A 17031-nucleotide genomic window follows, 5' to 3' on the forward strand; every position below is an offset into this window, starting at 1 on the left:
AATTTGGGGTAGAATGTTTCTTGATGGCATTTAAAATGATTTGAGAGTCTCCTTCTATGATGTCTTTGAATAAATTAAGCCTAAGACATAATTGAAGACCTTGGAAAAGAGATTCAAGTTCTGTTGAGTTGTTAGAAGTAGGCATGATAGACATAGCTTTTTTGGCTATCCAACACCCAACTTCATTATTTATGATACAATCGATCCCAGCTATACTGGGGTTACAATGAGTAGCTCCGTCAAAATTAAGTTTGACCCAACCATAAGGTGGAGGTTCCCATTTGCAATTCTTCCTAGCCTCTTTACTCTTTTTCTTATAGAGCAAGGGAGGATTCAACAACTTTGACTAGTGCTTCTTCATTTGCCCATCCCAATTCAAAAAGGATCCTTCCTCTAACTAAATATTCCTAAGATAAGAGTTAGTGGTTTCTACAATACTAACTTCTATTTTGGTAATTAATTCTTCAGGTTTGAATTCCAAGTTTCGAAAAATACGACAGTTTCTTTCCTTCTAGATTTCCCACATCACGATAGAAGGAGATATATTCCAAAGCTTGCTATACACACCCTTAACCAAAGTTGTGGGCCAACCTTTGAGAAGGTCTAACAGAGACTTAGGGAAAGGGGTAGACCAACCCAACATTTGCCTAAGCCATTCCCAACAGGTTTGGGAATAGGGGCAATTATATAGAATATGATCTGCATCTTTGGAGTTTTGCTTACAAAGCACACATCTAGATGGTCCTTGAATGCCTAATTTGTAAATCCTATCCATAGTCAAAATCCTATTTTGGATGGCTAACCATAAAATGAAACCAACTTTAGGGAGACAAGACGCATCCCAACAAAGCTTCAAAAGAATATCAACTCTCTCCAGATCTTGTGAATCAAGAATAACCCTATAGCCATCTTTAACATTATAGTTACCATCATTAGATGTTGTCCAAATTAATGCATCACTTTTTTCGGAGTGTTTAGGTTTCCTATCTTTAAGTAATTTTACAAAATTCTGAACTAATTCAGCATCCAAGCCAAAAGACCATCCAAAGATTTTCATCTCCATTTGGGAGACCCATCTTCATATACTAGCGTTTTGTAATCCCAGACTTCGTTACCCCAAAGGTTGATAAGCTTATATTTGAGATCTGCTGGAATATTGCCCTGAATAAGGGGGGGCTTTCCATCCTAGGAGTCTTCCCAGAAGAGGGCCTCCTCACCCTTACCAATATCCCAAGTTAGGTGTTTGCAGATCAAATGACGACATTTAATCATGAAGTTCTAACTTTCAAATTTTTAGGGGGGTTAATAACTCTAAATATTGAGAGGGGATCCTCTGCTTTAAGGTATTTGTTATAAATTATCTTAGCCCATTTATGATCTTTATCCTGATAGAGGCACCAAATAAGTTTTGCCCTCAGAGTAGCATTTTGCCACTGTAAATTTTTTATTCTTAAGTCGCCCATTTCCTTTGGTTTACAGATGCTCTCCCATTTAACGAGATGAAGTTTCTTATCCTCTTCATTGTCTCTCCATATAAAATTCCACATTTTAAGCTTATGGATATACTGATTAGAGAGCAAAAGACAAGAGAGAGGGAAGGTAGGAATGGTAGAAAGAGCTGAATGAATCTTACTACATTTATCGACCTTTGTGAGCCATTTATCCTTCCAACAACTAAGCTTATTATCTAGTTTCTCCAATGTGTTTTGCCAGACCTTGCTTGATTTAGAACCTTTTTCAAGGGCAATCCCAAGATATTTGCAAGGAAAAGCACCTTTCTTATAACCCATGAGCTTGCAGATTTGCTATTCCAAATGTGGATCCGTGTTGATAAAGAAGATTTTAGATTTGGATTCATTGGCTTTCTGTCTAGATGCTTCCATATACAATTTTATGATATTTTTAAGACCATGAGCCTCTTGAACTGAACTTTTTCTTGGTAATATAGTGTCATCTGCAAATTGTTGATGCGTGATGTTTGGCACATTATTGGTAACCATGACTCCTGAAATCCTCCTTTTGTTATACGCATCAGTCACTGCTCTCCCAAATGCTTTTTCCATGATGACGTAAAGTGAGGGAGATAGAGGATCTCCTTGGCGAATACCCCTAGATATCTCAAAAAAGCCTTTCGACAATCCATTGATAAGAATGGATATCTTAGGTGTTGGAATAAACTTAAAGATGAGGTTAATCCATTGATGAATTTTAATTTATCTTCATAAATTATAAATTATTTTGAGATATAAATATTCTTATGTTAAAAGTATTATCTTTCAAATATTATAAATATAGATATATACACCTACTTTCAAAAAATGATATTTTAAAAATCATTTAAAAGTTTCATTGTAAAAATATAAAATATTGATCAAATATTAAAATATGAATGAAATATTAATTAAATAATATAAAAATTTATCATTACAATTAATTCAACTTTCCTATAACTATTTTTTTTATAGTTATAATTTAAAATTTCTAAATTATATTATTTATGATCTATATATTTGTAATATAATAATATAATTTATTATTTTAAAATAAAATTTAATATACATTATAATATACCTTACATTTTCTTATACATTTTAGCCATTGCACATGTTTAAAATTCAATATAAACAAGGGCCACTTAGTGGCTAAGTACTTGCCTTTATAAAGTAACAATATAATTTAAATTTAGTTTATATAAGAAAAATAGTTTTAAAAAAAAAAATTGAAAATTTTATTACATTTTTGAGTTAAAATATTTTAACCAATATTAAAAACTAACATGTTAATTCTCCATACAAATTAGTGAGTTCAAAATGGTAGCTTAATTTGCGAAGTGTAGATATTAATTTTAATTATATTTTTAAAATAAAATTCAAATTCTTTAAATTACAAAAATTAAAAAATCTTAAAAATTAAATGACACTCTTTAATGTTAAGTCTATTAAAAATTATTTGGTTTTTCTAATATAGCACATCTAATTGATTATTAATTTTTTTCAAATTGAACAATTATTTTATAATGTTGTAATATATATAGAAGTGTGTTGTATTTTAATATAAAAATGATTTGTAATTGTTAAAAGAAAAAATTCAAATATAAAGATGGAGAAAATAGTGACCATAAATATAGCTTAGAATTATACTTCATAAAAAATCATACCTCCCAACTTCTACATATAAGACCTCAATTTGTTCAACCAATTAAAACATAGAAAATTAATATGTAAAAATAGAAAACTTAAAAATTTGTCATATAACATTTAAAAATATATTATTTATATGAGAAAATAAAATAAAATAAATTATAATTGGTAGATTGGAGGTCATTTAATAACTTGTTGATGTCAATCAAGAATTCATAAAATGTCATAATTGTAATAATATTTAGCCTAACAACAAGTACTAATAAATAATAAATAAAACACGTATAAACATATTCCTTCTATCAATTTACTCAAATTTCAACTTCTACCTACACAAGGACAAGCTTTATAGTCCAAACCAAATATCTTTTCATCTAACAATTATTTATTAGTTCTGCCACGGGTAGGAATACTTATACATTCATGTCAATGCTAATATGGCATTAACACTGACCAATCAAGTCAAAGAATCTAAAAGATTATATGAAATTTTAAATGTTTATATCTTTTTCTAATTTTTCATTATTTTATAAATGACATTTTTCATTCATTCTATTGTTCCATATTATTTTTGGTGGGAGAAAAAATATTTTTCTTTAAGAAAAATACAAATATTTTTTAACAACTTCATCATACATTAATTACAACTTTATCTTTTCCACATTTGTGACAAGTTGATAAATTTTTTTTTTTTCAATCATTTTATCTTTCACCTCACACAACATGTCTAATCAATATTAATTCTCAACACCAATATAATTTTAATATGTCATATCTTTGTATTTGAATTTCTAATTTTTTTAAAACTTTGATTTTTTAATAAAAGTAGTTAAATTATTACTAATATTTTACTTTTATAAAAATCAATTAAACAATATTATTTTTAATTATATTTTATAATAGTGTTTGTAATATGTATAATTGATAAGCATTACAATTTATAAATTATATCATTTATTATTATTAATATTTTTTATTTAAACAATTTATCATTTAGTTTAAATATATTTAAAACTTAAATATATATTTTAATATTAAATTAATAATTATATTTTACATCAAAAAAATATACTAAAGGAAATAACCACATAAAAGAAATAATTCAATTCTAAAAGATATATAAATTATTATTGAGTTTTTATAAACTATGTATTAAAATTAAATAGTTATATTCTATTTCTTATTTATTACATCATATTTATTCATCAACATCAAATTTATATGTATTAAATTTATTTATTATTTACAAATGTATATATTAAATTATATAGATATTATTTCATAATTAAAAATTACTTAACTTTATGATTTCTTTTTTAAATATTAAATATAAAGAGTTTAGAGAAATAACATAAACCATCGAGTATCCAACAAAAAAGTCGAATATTACATATAACCAAAGACAAAAAGATAAGGATGGAAAAGAGAATAACAACTAAAATAGCACATCATCAAAGGTGTCCACCCACGTAGTCCAACCCCTAACACCTTCCATCCAGACCAAGTTCTTTGGATCCTGGATTTGTTTAGGCATGTGGATCATCTCACCGGTAGTGTTTTGAGGGTTTCTTTTAATCTCCTTGCTGATGTAGTTGACAATTTGATTGAAAGTGTGTATATTATCCAAGTCCAGCTTCCATGAATAACCATTATTCACTTCATTAGTGAAGAACATGGCATGACCATCTTTAAGCAGCCTTTTGAACTTAGATTTGTTGATTTTCATAGTGATTTGGATCTGCGAGAAAAATTTAAAATATGTGAGACTTCGCAAAGACTCAGTAAGCAAATTGGGAATATTTTGAAATCTTTCTTCATTTCTGCACTTCCAAATTTGCCACAAAATGTTAGATGAGAGAATATCCCAAAACACATTAACATCTTTTTTAGCATTAAAAATAAAACCAGTAATAACTTCAAGAATATTGAAAGTAGCAGGGATGGATATGCCAAACATCAACCAAACCTCTTTAGCAAAATTGAATTCAAAGAAAATATGTCTTCCTATTTTTAGGGTTCTGCGAATGCTGAAATAGTTAGTATTAGAGAAAGTGTTCCTAATAGGAAGCTTGTTGAGAATAAGTAACCATTTAAAACATTTAATTTTAGGATCAATAGAACTTTTCCAAAGATTATCAAAAAGCTCATTCTAGGAAGGAACATCTAAATTAGTATACCAAGTATTATTAATATGACTAATAATTTCATCATTGTAGTTTATAATAGTGTAAATGTTCTTAGCTTTAAGATTGGAAATGATAATGCCATCAGGCCATTTAATTTTCAAAAAACTATTAGAATCAACATGGCATAAAGTAGGAATATTTTTACTGGCCTTGACAATCATATTATAAGTCTTCTTATGAGAATTAGGAAGGTTAAATTTCCTCTTTAAATCATCCCATTGGATAAGTCTGTCATTTTCAAAGATGTTAATAAGTTGCTTGATCCCATGATTGGTCCAATTCTTGGCGGAGCACCCTTGGGTAAGAGCAAGGGGCTTATTACCAAGTTTAAGGTTCTACCAAATGGACCTCTCACCATGGAGGGTCTTATCATCATAGAAGTCTTTGTTCTTGATATATTGCCTAACATGGTTCTAGGCTTTCCAGATGGATTTAAAAACTATTGAGCCCTGAACAATGATATGAAAATGACCACAAATAAGATTAGTGAGGGGAAGATTTTTTCAGAATTTGGCATTTTTAGGATATCCTCTTTCAATATTGTTACGAATATCTTTCAATATCGTTACGAATAAGAACTTTCCATGGGTCATCTCCCTCCAAGGCATGAAAGATCCATTTGGAGGCTAAAGCAAGACCACTAAGTCTTAGGTCTTTAAGCCCCAAACCCCCAAAGAGCTTATCAACACGACACCAACTCCATTTGATAGAGCGAGTCTTGTTATTTCCTTTCCCATCTGACTAGAGATACTTCTTGATAGCTTTTTGAATTTCCATAACTTGGTAATCATTAAACATCCAAGCATAAGCATAGCAAATATTGTAAGGAGAAAGAATTTTCTAACAAAGTTGAATTCTACTAGCTAAAGATAGAGACCTATTGTGTCATTTGTTCAACTTATTATGAATCTTGTCCTTGACCTAGCTCCACATATCTTTTAAATAGGGATCAACGGAGAAAGGGATACCCAGATATTTGACAATTTTAGAGGGCCCACCCCACTAGAAACCAAATTTATCAAACCAAACAGGAGGTTGGTCATTCCATCCAAGACAAATAGACGTAGAAACACAAAATGTTAAATAGTAAACCTTCTCTAATTGTGTAAAATTAAACAATTAGTTTTACTTATAAAATATTTTTATATTTCAATACATTTCATTTTTTCTTATACAAATGTGAGTTTTAATATAAAAATTAAATTCTTAGTTTCATTAATTAAAATATAATATATTTTAATTTTTTATTATAACCATGATTTTATTTTGACTATTTGTTTTATTAAGAAAAAATAATTATATTTAATTCTCTCTCTCTCTCTCTCTCTCTCTCTCTCACACACACAGACACACACACACAATTTATGTTGGTATCACTCTATCTTACTGTTTTATCTCTCTTCCTCTTCCTCCTCTATATTATCTATCCTTTTTTCCCTGCATACATGTTTATGTTGTTATTGTTCTATACTGCTATTTATCTCTATTTAATGATTAAAAATTGATCGTAGTATGATATTAAGTACTTAGTGCCATATTAGGGACTTTGGCCTTTTATTCTTGGGCTTAAATGTCCAAAGATATAATAATATAACACGAGAACTTAACAACAAAATATAAGTCATCTTATCAGATCACAAGTGCATTTCTAAGACGAGAATTTAACAATAAAATATAAATCATCCTATCAGATCACAAGTGCATTTCTAAACAAAAATTAATGCATTCACAATGTTAAATTTAGAACTATTTAACCTTATTCTCACTCATCTACACCTCTACAATCATTAGGTATTAGGCAGGAACTATGAACTATGACGTATTGGGTCTCTCGTTTAAAAAATATGTTTTCTATAAACTAGGAGCACACCTCAACAAATTCACCCACGAACGGTAAGACTCGAGTGGAAAGTAATTTGGATATCGTTTGAATTTATTTTAAAAATAGACGAACGCTGCATCCTGGAGGTCCCCTAGGTGAATCTCAGGCAAAGGGTTTGCGCGTATCCCTGAGCTCTCAACGACCTCACCTGGTTCGCGTGGTTCGCACAGTAGCAGTCAAGCCCTAGAACTCGTCTAGAGATTCTTCAAACCACGCGCAGCCAGGAAATTTGTTTAGTAAGTACACCGAAATTCTCTCAGCATTTTCTTTGATTTAATGTCTATTTTACACTCTTATTAGTTTACGTCAAGCTTTTGTAGAAAGGCTAGGTATGTTTAATGTCGCTGTTACGGTTGCATTAATTTTCACATTTCCTGTTTCCGTAAATTCCAGGCGCAAGGCACTGTATCGAGAGCAGGCAGCTGTATTATTATCGTTGGTTTGTCATATCGAAACACTTTTTGTTTTTGTCAGGTGTCATTCTGCGCGATTTGAAGTCTGATTCCTGCGAGCATTGATTGGTAGAAATTTTGAAGATTTCTGTTTTTCTTATCTTGATACTCTGTAACATTATATGTATACTAAGGTCAAAGCGGAGCCGCCAAAGTTATTTGATTGCTGATATAAGATGAGCAGCCGATCCAGCCGGATGTTGTATGTGGGAAATCTGCCTGCTGATTACCGGGAGCGGGACGTCGAAGACATCTTTTACAAGGTTCATTCACAGTCTTTTTTACTTTGTTTTTGAAATTTATACTGTTATCTGAGCATATATTGTTTCCATTAGATTTAGGGTTTCGATGTCAGAGGGGATTTTACAAGGGCCGTTCAGTACTTCAACGTTGTTCTCTAATGTGAAATTTAAGCCATGTCAAGCAAGGTGTTGAATTCATGAAATTCACCTTGAAAATCGATCCGCAGATACATTATCCGTATAAGAATATATAACCGAGATTTAAGTGCTTTTCCTTTAATTAAGTCGGAGAAATTCTGATACTGAAGATCGTCCTTAGCTTGAAATATTTCCTTTAAGATGATATTTAAGATTTACACATATGCACGAAAGTAAGTATCATAAATCACTCATTCAGCTGCAGAGGAAAACCATCGGATCATAAGCGTCTTGCTGTGGCATACGGAACAATACCATTGAAACATGGGCATCCACCCCTCCGCTCCTTTTTCCCTTTTGGGGATGTGCGGGAACGTCCCTCTGACGCTGCTGCTGTTTCACCGGGGATGGCTTGATGTCACAGGCACTCTGAGAAGTCTCTGACCGTCACAGGGACCCCTAGGATTCTCCCATAGCTCTCACTTGAAATGGAAACTCTCCTTAAGCAAGAAAAATGGTGAAATATTTGTGAAAATGACATTTGCAATGAAGGTTTTTGAGGTTTTGGAGGCCTTATTTGTGAGGGGCACTGACCCCGGATCCTGCAAGGGGCGCTGCCCTCAGACTCCAGCTAGGGGCATTGTCTCTTGACGTTTCTGGGGGCATTGCCTCCAGACACCCACAAGGTGCACTATCCTCTGATCCAGACCTCCACCCACCATTCTTATTGCTTTTGCAATAATTTCCAATTTTTTTAATGTTTATTAGTTTATAACTTCAAACTTGACTTGGTATTTCAAAGTTTCATTTGCAATTCTTTATACTTATTCTTGATTTGCACTTTGCTTCCAAAGTTACAGAACTCTGCCCACCATTGCTTGTGGGAAAATTTTAATGCAATCATATTTATGTTTTAATGTTTATTGGTGTAAACTTTACATAGTGTGACAAAGTTTGATTTACGGTTCTTATGCCTATTCCTTACACATCTTTTTATAACTAATGTTTCAAGTACTATGTGTTTGTTGCCACCATTCCCTGCTGCCCACACGTCATCCCCAAATTTAGGCCGTTGGTCCCTCCATCCCCAAAATCTGTCCCGGCATCCCCCTTGTCAAGAAACTCAGTGAAAGATTGAATAAAATACAATCAGTTGCTCTGTAGGGCTATTAATTGCTTTTCAATAATTGAGGGCATCACTTTTTAGAAGTTGTCCCGTTCATCATCAGCCTTAAAATTTGCTTTTAAATAATTGGGGGGCATCACTTTTTGTAAGTTTTTCTTTTCATCAGTCCTAAATTAAACAGTAAGAATAAAGCTTGTAAATTATAGAGCAGTAGTATTGTTGCTATAGAGTTTGATAGACTGGTATTGTCACATGATTGTTTATGGCTCCATATTTGTTATTCTTCTCTTTATAGCAGGTGCACCCCTACATGTCATATTTGTTGCCTTATTCAAAATTTTATGTGCTTTAAATTGGTAAATTTGTGAGTGTTATAGGTACATCACATTGTTGTAACCAAAGTATTGCATAGTCTTAGCTTTCATTCACATTACAGTTTTGGAGTTTCTTAAGCAATTGTGCATAGTTGCTAGGAAGCTCTCATTCTGGGACAATAACTCCCCCAATTATTATTTATTTATTTTTTCTAGACTAGGAAATATGAGCAGATGTCACCTACTTGATTGGTGGAAGTAATGCCACCTCTACCTTATTGAACTTCTTGATTTAGTGTAGTTTGGTTCCACATCTCATTCATCAAGATGAGTTCGTTTGACATCTGCATAGTTGCTAGGAAGCTCTCATTGTGGGACAATAATTCCCCCAATTATTATTTATTTATTTTGCGTAGACTAGGAAATATGAGCACATGTCACCTACTTGATTGGTGGAAGTACATGCCACCTCTATCTTATTGAACTTCTTGATTGAGTGTAGTTTGGTTCCACATCTCATTCATCAAGATGAGTTCGTTTGACATCTTTTCTCTTACAGATGTGTCAGTCCTCCAGTTAAATTATTTCGTTTGGAATACTTGTCATCTTCACAAGTGCATCCTAGAGCCTATAAATTGTTGTCATTTTTGCCTATAGATTTTGGTATTCTGTCAAATATTTGTATTTTGTTTGCTATTGAATTCTCATAATTCTGTCGTTGGCTTTAAGGAAAAGTTAATCATTCTTGACTTAACTTTAACATTGTATTTGAGCAGGGCAGGTAAGGCAGCATTTAAATCATAAATCTAGAGATAGTTTGATATCTTTTTCTGCAGCTCAATATTCTTGCCGATTTATTTGATTCTAATTCACTTATTGTAGGAAGTCTAGGAACAAATGAACCATTCTGTTGCATTTAAAAATGTAAGTTAAGTTAGGAATGACTTTTGTGTTAAAAAATGACACCTTATAGCTAGCTATCTGAAAATTTCATTGCAGGCATTTGGAGGCACTTTGACATTGTTTCTAACAGTTGTCAGAATTCCTTATTGAATGGAAAGCTTGCTTAGTTGCTGGGTTGGAAACATGTGAGGCCATTTTCTTTTGTTTTGCTAGGGTTGTATGACCTGCTTACATAGGTTTGAAATAGGTCTGATTGAAATATCATGAACTGCTGACAGTCACATTCTAATTTATTTTTATGATCAGGGAGGTGCTGGTGAATTTATCCAAGTCAAGTATATGACCATGTTTGTTGCTGGTAGTGTTTGTTGCCAGGTTGCATGCCAAAATGAACTGTAATATGAATGTTGGGTTCTGATTTTAAAGTTTCATTAGTTGCTCTTTATGTGACTGAGTGGAATTGCAAGACCTTGGCTGTCATGTCCCATTTTGTAAAATTCAATGTTATGGACAGAATGGCGTATTTGTCATGTCCAAATTTTCAAGGGAAAAAAATTACGAATATATATATATATATATTTGAAAGGTACACTTAGGTTACTTACACTTCGATGTTAACACGTTTCAACTTGGTTATCGATTAGTTATGTGTTTGAGAAACATCTACTTGAGGTTTTTGAGTAAACCTTATGATCATATGGTATGGCATTCACGGATACTTAGTACTATTTCTACTAGAAAGTACTTTCTTTAATAGGTTAAATTAGTATAGGGTAATATGCTTAACAGTTTCATGATGCAATAACATTTTCCAACTAGGCCTTAGGCATCACAGAGGCCATATGCTTATGATGCGTGGACCTATAGGATATGGTTAGATTAAGTGTAAAATTCTAGTTGGGTGACAGGGTCAGAATACTCGATCCATTCAATAATCTAATATCATGACATCAATAGAACAATTGGAGATCTTTTACTTTACATGATTGACCAATACTTGCATTTAATAGAACTCAAGTTATAACCCATTGTTAGATACTTGATTCCATAAGGTATGTTGTTTACCAGACCTAAGCTATAAGACGTGAATTTGGTTCAACTACCTATCCTCGCAAGTGAGTGTTTGCATTTATCAATGCATCTTGTTATAAAATCTTTAATGAATAGGTTTACAAAATTAGTTTGGTTTTTTTAAAGGAATGGATATATAGATGATTAATTATCCATAAATAACTCCAATATCATTAATTACAACTTGTATTATATCATATACCTATAACATTTCTCCTACATAATTAAATCACTTTATATAAAATCTTCATTTCCATATTTCAAAATACAAGATAGTTGAATAAATAAACTTGTTAATGTTTGGTAGCTTTAGTCAGTTAAACCTATAAATATACATATATATATTACATATATAAGTGTGATACATATACATACATATATATGTATGTATGTATGTATGTATGTACGTATGTATTTAATATATGAGATATTATATATATTTGTTATTGTATAATTATAATGGATAGACATGTCTCATGAGAATACATGTCTCTCCATGTGTCATTTGCAATACATATAAGAGGAGATTGATGCATTTGAAAAGCATATACCAATACAGGCAATGCAACTGCATTTGCAGCGATCCACGAAATCCAACATGGTATCAGAGCTAGGTTGCAAATGATAATTTTCAATGAATATTATTTTGAAGGCGAATAATCCTTTCATTATTTGCGTAAACTAAGAGTCACTTGTATAATTATTGTACTCCAACAGCCTTCAGCTCTCAACCATTCTAATGTATAGAGCTTGTATGTGAAGACGACAATTTTTGAAATTCTGAAGTCTTGCGCAGGAACTCAGGAATGAATGTCCACAGGTTGATTGTAGGATTGAACCTCTCTATAGCGTCTGTAGAGGGACACCGACTATCAAGATGGGATATTGTCATTATGGGTTGTTTTTAGAGATTGGTAATCTGCAATGGTTCTTTTGGGTTTTCCAAGTGTTGTTGAGCAGGTAACACCATCAAATTTGTAGGATGTTAGGTTTGACTTGATGAGATGTGATAAGTCATGTCTACAGTGGAGCACTCAATGTTAGAGATTACCATTTATATCGGGGCAATCTAGAAGTTCGCAGCACAGAGGGTCTTGGGAGCCAACATTAAAGAAGGTGTTGTGCCATTTAAATCTGTGCAGTTTCGACTTGTAGAATACTTGAAAATTATTGACCAGGTAGTGACTTTCACAATGCATGCCACAAAATATTAAGATTAGTAAATGCGTACGTGGAGGAAAGTTGGGAGGTTCAGGGGTTAATGGTAGTACAAAGAAGAGACGTGATGGAGCCCTAATTTTAGGGTCTCCATTTGTGCACCATATTTAGTCTTTTCACCCTATGATATATATTGTTGTTCTATTTTGATACTTTAAAGCAAAATTTAGTGACCTATACAAATTGCCAATCATAATTAATTTTCTCCGTATTCATACAAAATATTGTCCTTGCCACTTAGTATTGCAGATAAAAACAACCCACTTAGGGACATCCCTGCATGTCATCCTTTTGATACTGTAACAAAAATTGTTGTCAGTAGTCTATCTTACCAAAAAACCATGTCAGATTTCATATCTCTAATTGCTATCCCATTTTTAATCGGAGTGTCATCTTGCCCATGACTTATGATCACTGTGACCATACTTGCAACTAAGTGCACAATCAAAGTAGAAAAGCATATTGCTCATAGAGGCCAGAATAATCACAATCTGAGATTATCATATGTTTAGATCGAGTTGGTAGATCGAGTGGTGCATGGTGTCGAGAAGATTGGGGGTGGTAGGAACTACTTCCTTCTCCCACTCTCCATGTCGCCTCCCTCCTAAGTAATTGTTTTTGTGTTGTTTTTATGAAATGTTTCCCCCCTCTTTGTATTATAAGGGGCCTTTTGCATGGGGAAAAGTAAAAGGGGATATATTATAATATGTGTTATGATGGTGATTTTCTTTATATATATAGTCACAGGGTGTTTAAGAGTTATTTATTTATTTTGTGGATAGACCTGCATGGGGATTTCAATGGGAGTTGATGTTGTCCTCTTTTTGAACTTATACATTTCATTTAAGTCTTAGGCTATAGGACATTTGTTTATTATTTTATAAGAGAATCATCGGGAATATACTTGAGGATTATTTTATTGTTCTGTAATTGGGAGGAGATTTAATTGCCTCTCCCATACAAAATCCAAAGAGTTAAATATGCATGTACAGGCTTATTTCCTCATGGTAGTTTATGCTATGTAATCTATTTGATTTATCTTCTCTACTCAACTATAATGTTATTTTAACATTCCAATATTTCTATCTAGATTAATATCACCTTGAACAATAAACTTAACACATGAAATGCATTCTCTTGTATCATGATTCAAAATGAGTATATTATAAACAATGCATGTTCATTCCTTCAGTGGTCAAAAGTAATGAGCTACCTCTTGAAAATAATCTCTTATAGAAAAGCAATCTATGACAACATATCTATTGTTTTGATTCATAAATCAAATCAACATGAAAATAAATTCTTCATTTACATAATCACTACTTGGACATCATAGCAATGACTATTCCTTTACATGAAAATTCTTTCTTTTCTCTCATTTACAACTATGACATTGAGACAATATTTCTATTTCAATGCAAACTATATGCATAACATTGAATCTTACAATGCAGCTACCTATGTCCATATTCTAACTTCTTCATTCACTTCATGGATCCATCCTTCACAACAATGTACATAAAATGAAGATCTCACTTTACAATTCAATACACAAATGACAAAACAGAAGGGTCCAACTCTTACAATGCAATATACAATAACATGGAGAAGGATTTCATCCCTTCAAATACACTAAACAATTACACATCCCTTCCTTGATACTATGCAATAATTCATTTCAACAACTTGAATAAGATGGAGAGAGATTCTCCAATACATGTACAATGCACAATGACAGGTTTTCTCATTCAAGCAACATCCACAAGATGATCATTCCAAGCTTCCTCCATTGCTCCCTTGAGCACAAAATCTGCAAATACATCACAATAAAACAACAAAGACCATGGGTACTCTCCTCCCAACCATAGGCTCCAAAGAGACCACCCCCGAGCTAAGGGAACAAGGCTCAAAATAGGTATCACGTACAATCTTGCAAATGCATATACATCACATTACATCACTTGAACAATTCCATCCCAAAGATATTTCACAATGGTTCACAAATGGAACCATGAACATAGGGTGAAGGTGTGCTTTTCAAATAGGAGATTTGTCATATCAATCAATATCTGCAATAACACTTTTCATGCCCTTTTGGGGCTTTCACAAATCAGCAAATTCCATGCCCTTTCGGGGCTTTCACAATCTTCTTCCAAACACACTACCATCAAATATAGCTTCCTTGGAGCCCATACTCCATAAATTTCCTTTCCACACCATACTTCCCTTATCACCCCCAAAGTAAGATACAAATGATTATGGCATACAATGGAGCATATACTCCAAGGTTCTCAACTAAATTTTCAAGCCCAGCTAACCCCTTCACCCAAGACTTCTCTTCCCTTCCCAAAGGGTGAGTGAAGCTTCACACCCATGACAACACTCATAATAAAATGGAGAAACAAGAGAAAATCAAATGCAACAACACGTTTCATCTCAACACAACAATATCACAATCTTCCCACAACATGAATCACCATTCAAACATTTACATGAATGCTACATCACAATACAACACCATGCAATTTACACGCAATATGAATCTCATAGTCCTTCATGCTCATGAATGAAACACCATTATGGAAGTTTGAAGAAAAATCCTACATGGGAAACAAGAAACCAACCTTGAATCCTTTTGCAAAATGGACATGAAAGGTTGTAGAAGAGCTCCCTCCAAGCTTCCAAACTCTAAGAGTCTCTAAATTTAGAGAGTGGGTAGACAACTCACTCATTTCCCCCAACCCCTCTAAAAAGCCTCTAACTTCTCACTTAGCTAAAAATGGCCCAAACAAGAAGCCTCCCTTTTCTTACATCCTTGCCCCTTTCTAAAATTGTAATCTTGACCAAGAGGGGGAGACATGTGAACTCTTCAATCTCGAAATTCTAAGTGACTTGTTGAGAGGGTTCCAAGATCATCTAGGCCCACTAAAGGTTAAATTTAGACTCCCAACCCATATTACTATCATGAGAACACTTATTTTTCACCAAAATAACCCCCTAGGACCACTTTTTGATCCTTAAAATTAAATAGAAAGTTGGAATTCGAATTTTCCTTGATGGAGACTTCTCATTAGTTAATAGGAAGTTGCATGCCAAAATGAACTGTAATATGAATGTTGGGTTCTGATTTCAAAGTTTCATTGATTGCTGTTTATGTGACTAAGTGGAATTGCAAGACCTTAGCTGTCATGTCCCATTCTGTAAAAATCAATGTTATGAACTGAATTGCGTATTTCCTTTTTCTTGTGTCTTCCTTGACTTAGATTTGTGTTTGTGTTCTTCATTTTCATCACTGTTCATTTGCCTAAGGTCTACGAGGTTCCTGTTGGCCATTTTTGCCCCCCATTTAGTCCATCACTGATATCCGATCAGAGAAACTTTCAATGAGCAAGGTTTTGCAATGGGTTAGCATTGCTAAGGTTGGCAGCTAACATTTCATTTTAGCTCAGTCCCTTCATTGATTGAGTTGACTTGGTTTGTTCTTGTACGGGTGACTTTGGCTACGAGATTCGACAACTCTCGTGTTTTTGCGAGTTATTTGCCCATCTTCTTGAAAGCACAAGATGCTTCCACGCGTCGCCATTCCGACGTTTCTTCACTTTGTGGAGTCTCTGCGAGGCTCCGAAACTCGAAATTGCACGATGGCCGTTGGATCTGACGCATCTTGGAGTCTCCTTGCTACATCTCAGCTGTTCGTTTCAAGGGGAGAATCTGCATCGACGATTGTGACTTAATCTTTCGTTGGGAGATTTTTCGCAGAATTTGGGTCGTCCATTTCAAAGGGAAGACCTTCATCGACGACCAACTTTTATTTTCGGGGAAATCAGTTTCCCCCCTGCGGTCAACCCTGCATGTTGTGGGCGGATAACACATCCTATTATCCTTCCTTGTAGTCTTTCGGCCATGACACGCCAGCAGGGCCAATTCTTTAATGCCCAACGACTTCTCGGGCCTTGTTTGCACGATGCAAATGCACTCCATGCCTCTTTAATGCATGAAATAATCAAATCCCCAAATCCTTGGGGATTTGACCGTTTGCGGTTGAGTGCGTTGATTTGGGTTTCTTACTGTCACTTCCAACATCAAATTGCACTTCAAGATCAAATTCCATTCTGACTCTTCAGTTACTGCTTCCTCTGCAACTTAGCTCCACCTTGGTTGGGGTTTGAACTCCTAGTTAAATCAGAGTTATGCTTGAACTTTTTAAAAGGCAGTTGTAAATATGTTTTTCGGGTTCTTCTTTGTTTGTATTTTGTAGCAGCGTTATGCTCTGCAACTTTTGCCTTCCATTAATGAAATAGCTCTATTTCTTACCTCTGCTTGCCATTCATTATTGTGCATGCCTTTTGCCTTGTTTTG

At 33.4% G+C, this 17031-nt stretch overlaps 1 protein-coding gene across 11 annotated transcripts in view; it reads left to right on the top strand.

Annotated features, from left to right (window-relative positions):
• The first annotated feature begins 7208 nt into the window (after positions 1 to 7208).
• The window catches only part of LOC149570210 (serine/arginine-rich splicing factor SR34A-like), a 66285-nt gene continuing 56462 nt past the window's right edge, over positions 7209 to 17031 (top strand). For 4 of the 11 annotated variants that reach the window (XM_089822845.1, XM_089822851.1, XM_089822848.1 and 1 more), the window contains exons 1-3: positions 7209 to 7444; positions 7602 to 7682; positions 7795 to 7923. In XM_089822845.1, coding sequence (XP_089678971.1) covers positions 7837 to 7923 — 87 coding nt within the window. In that variant the 5' untranslated portion in view covers positions 7209 to 7444; positions 7602 to 7682; positions 7795 to 7836. Of the gene's footprint in view, positions 7445 to 7601; positions 7924 to 17031 lie in introns of all 11 variants that reach the window. The other 7 variants (XM_089822846.1, XM_089822852.1, XM_089822849.1 and 4 more) reach the window with 2 other exon arrangements.

This window comes from Cupressus sempervirens, chromosome 3 (genome assembly GCF_028749045.1).
Source record: "Cupressus sempervirens isolate cs-2001-9-10 chromosome 3, ASM2874904v1, whole genome shotgun sequence".
Lineage (NCBI taxonomy): Eukaryota > Viridiplantae > Streptophyta > Pinopsida > Cupressales > Cupressaceae > Cupressus > Cupressus sempervirens.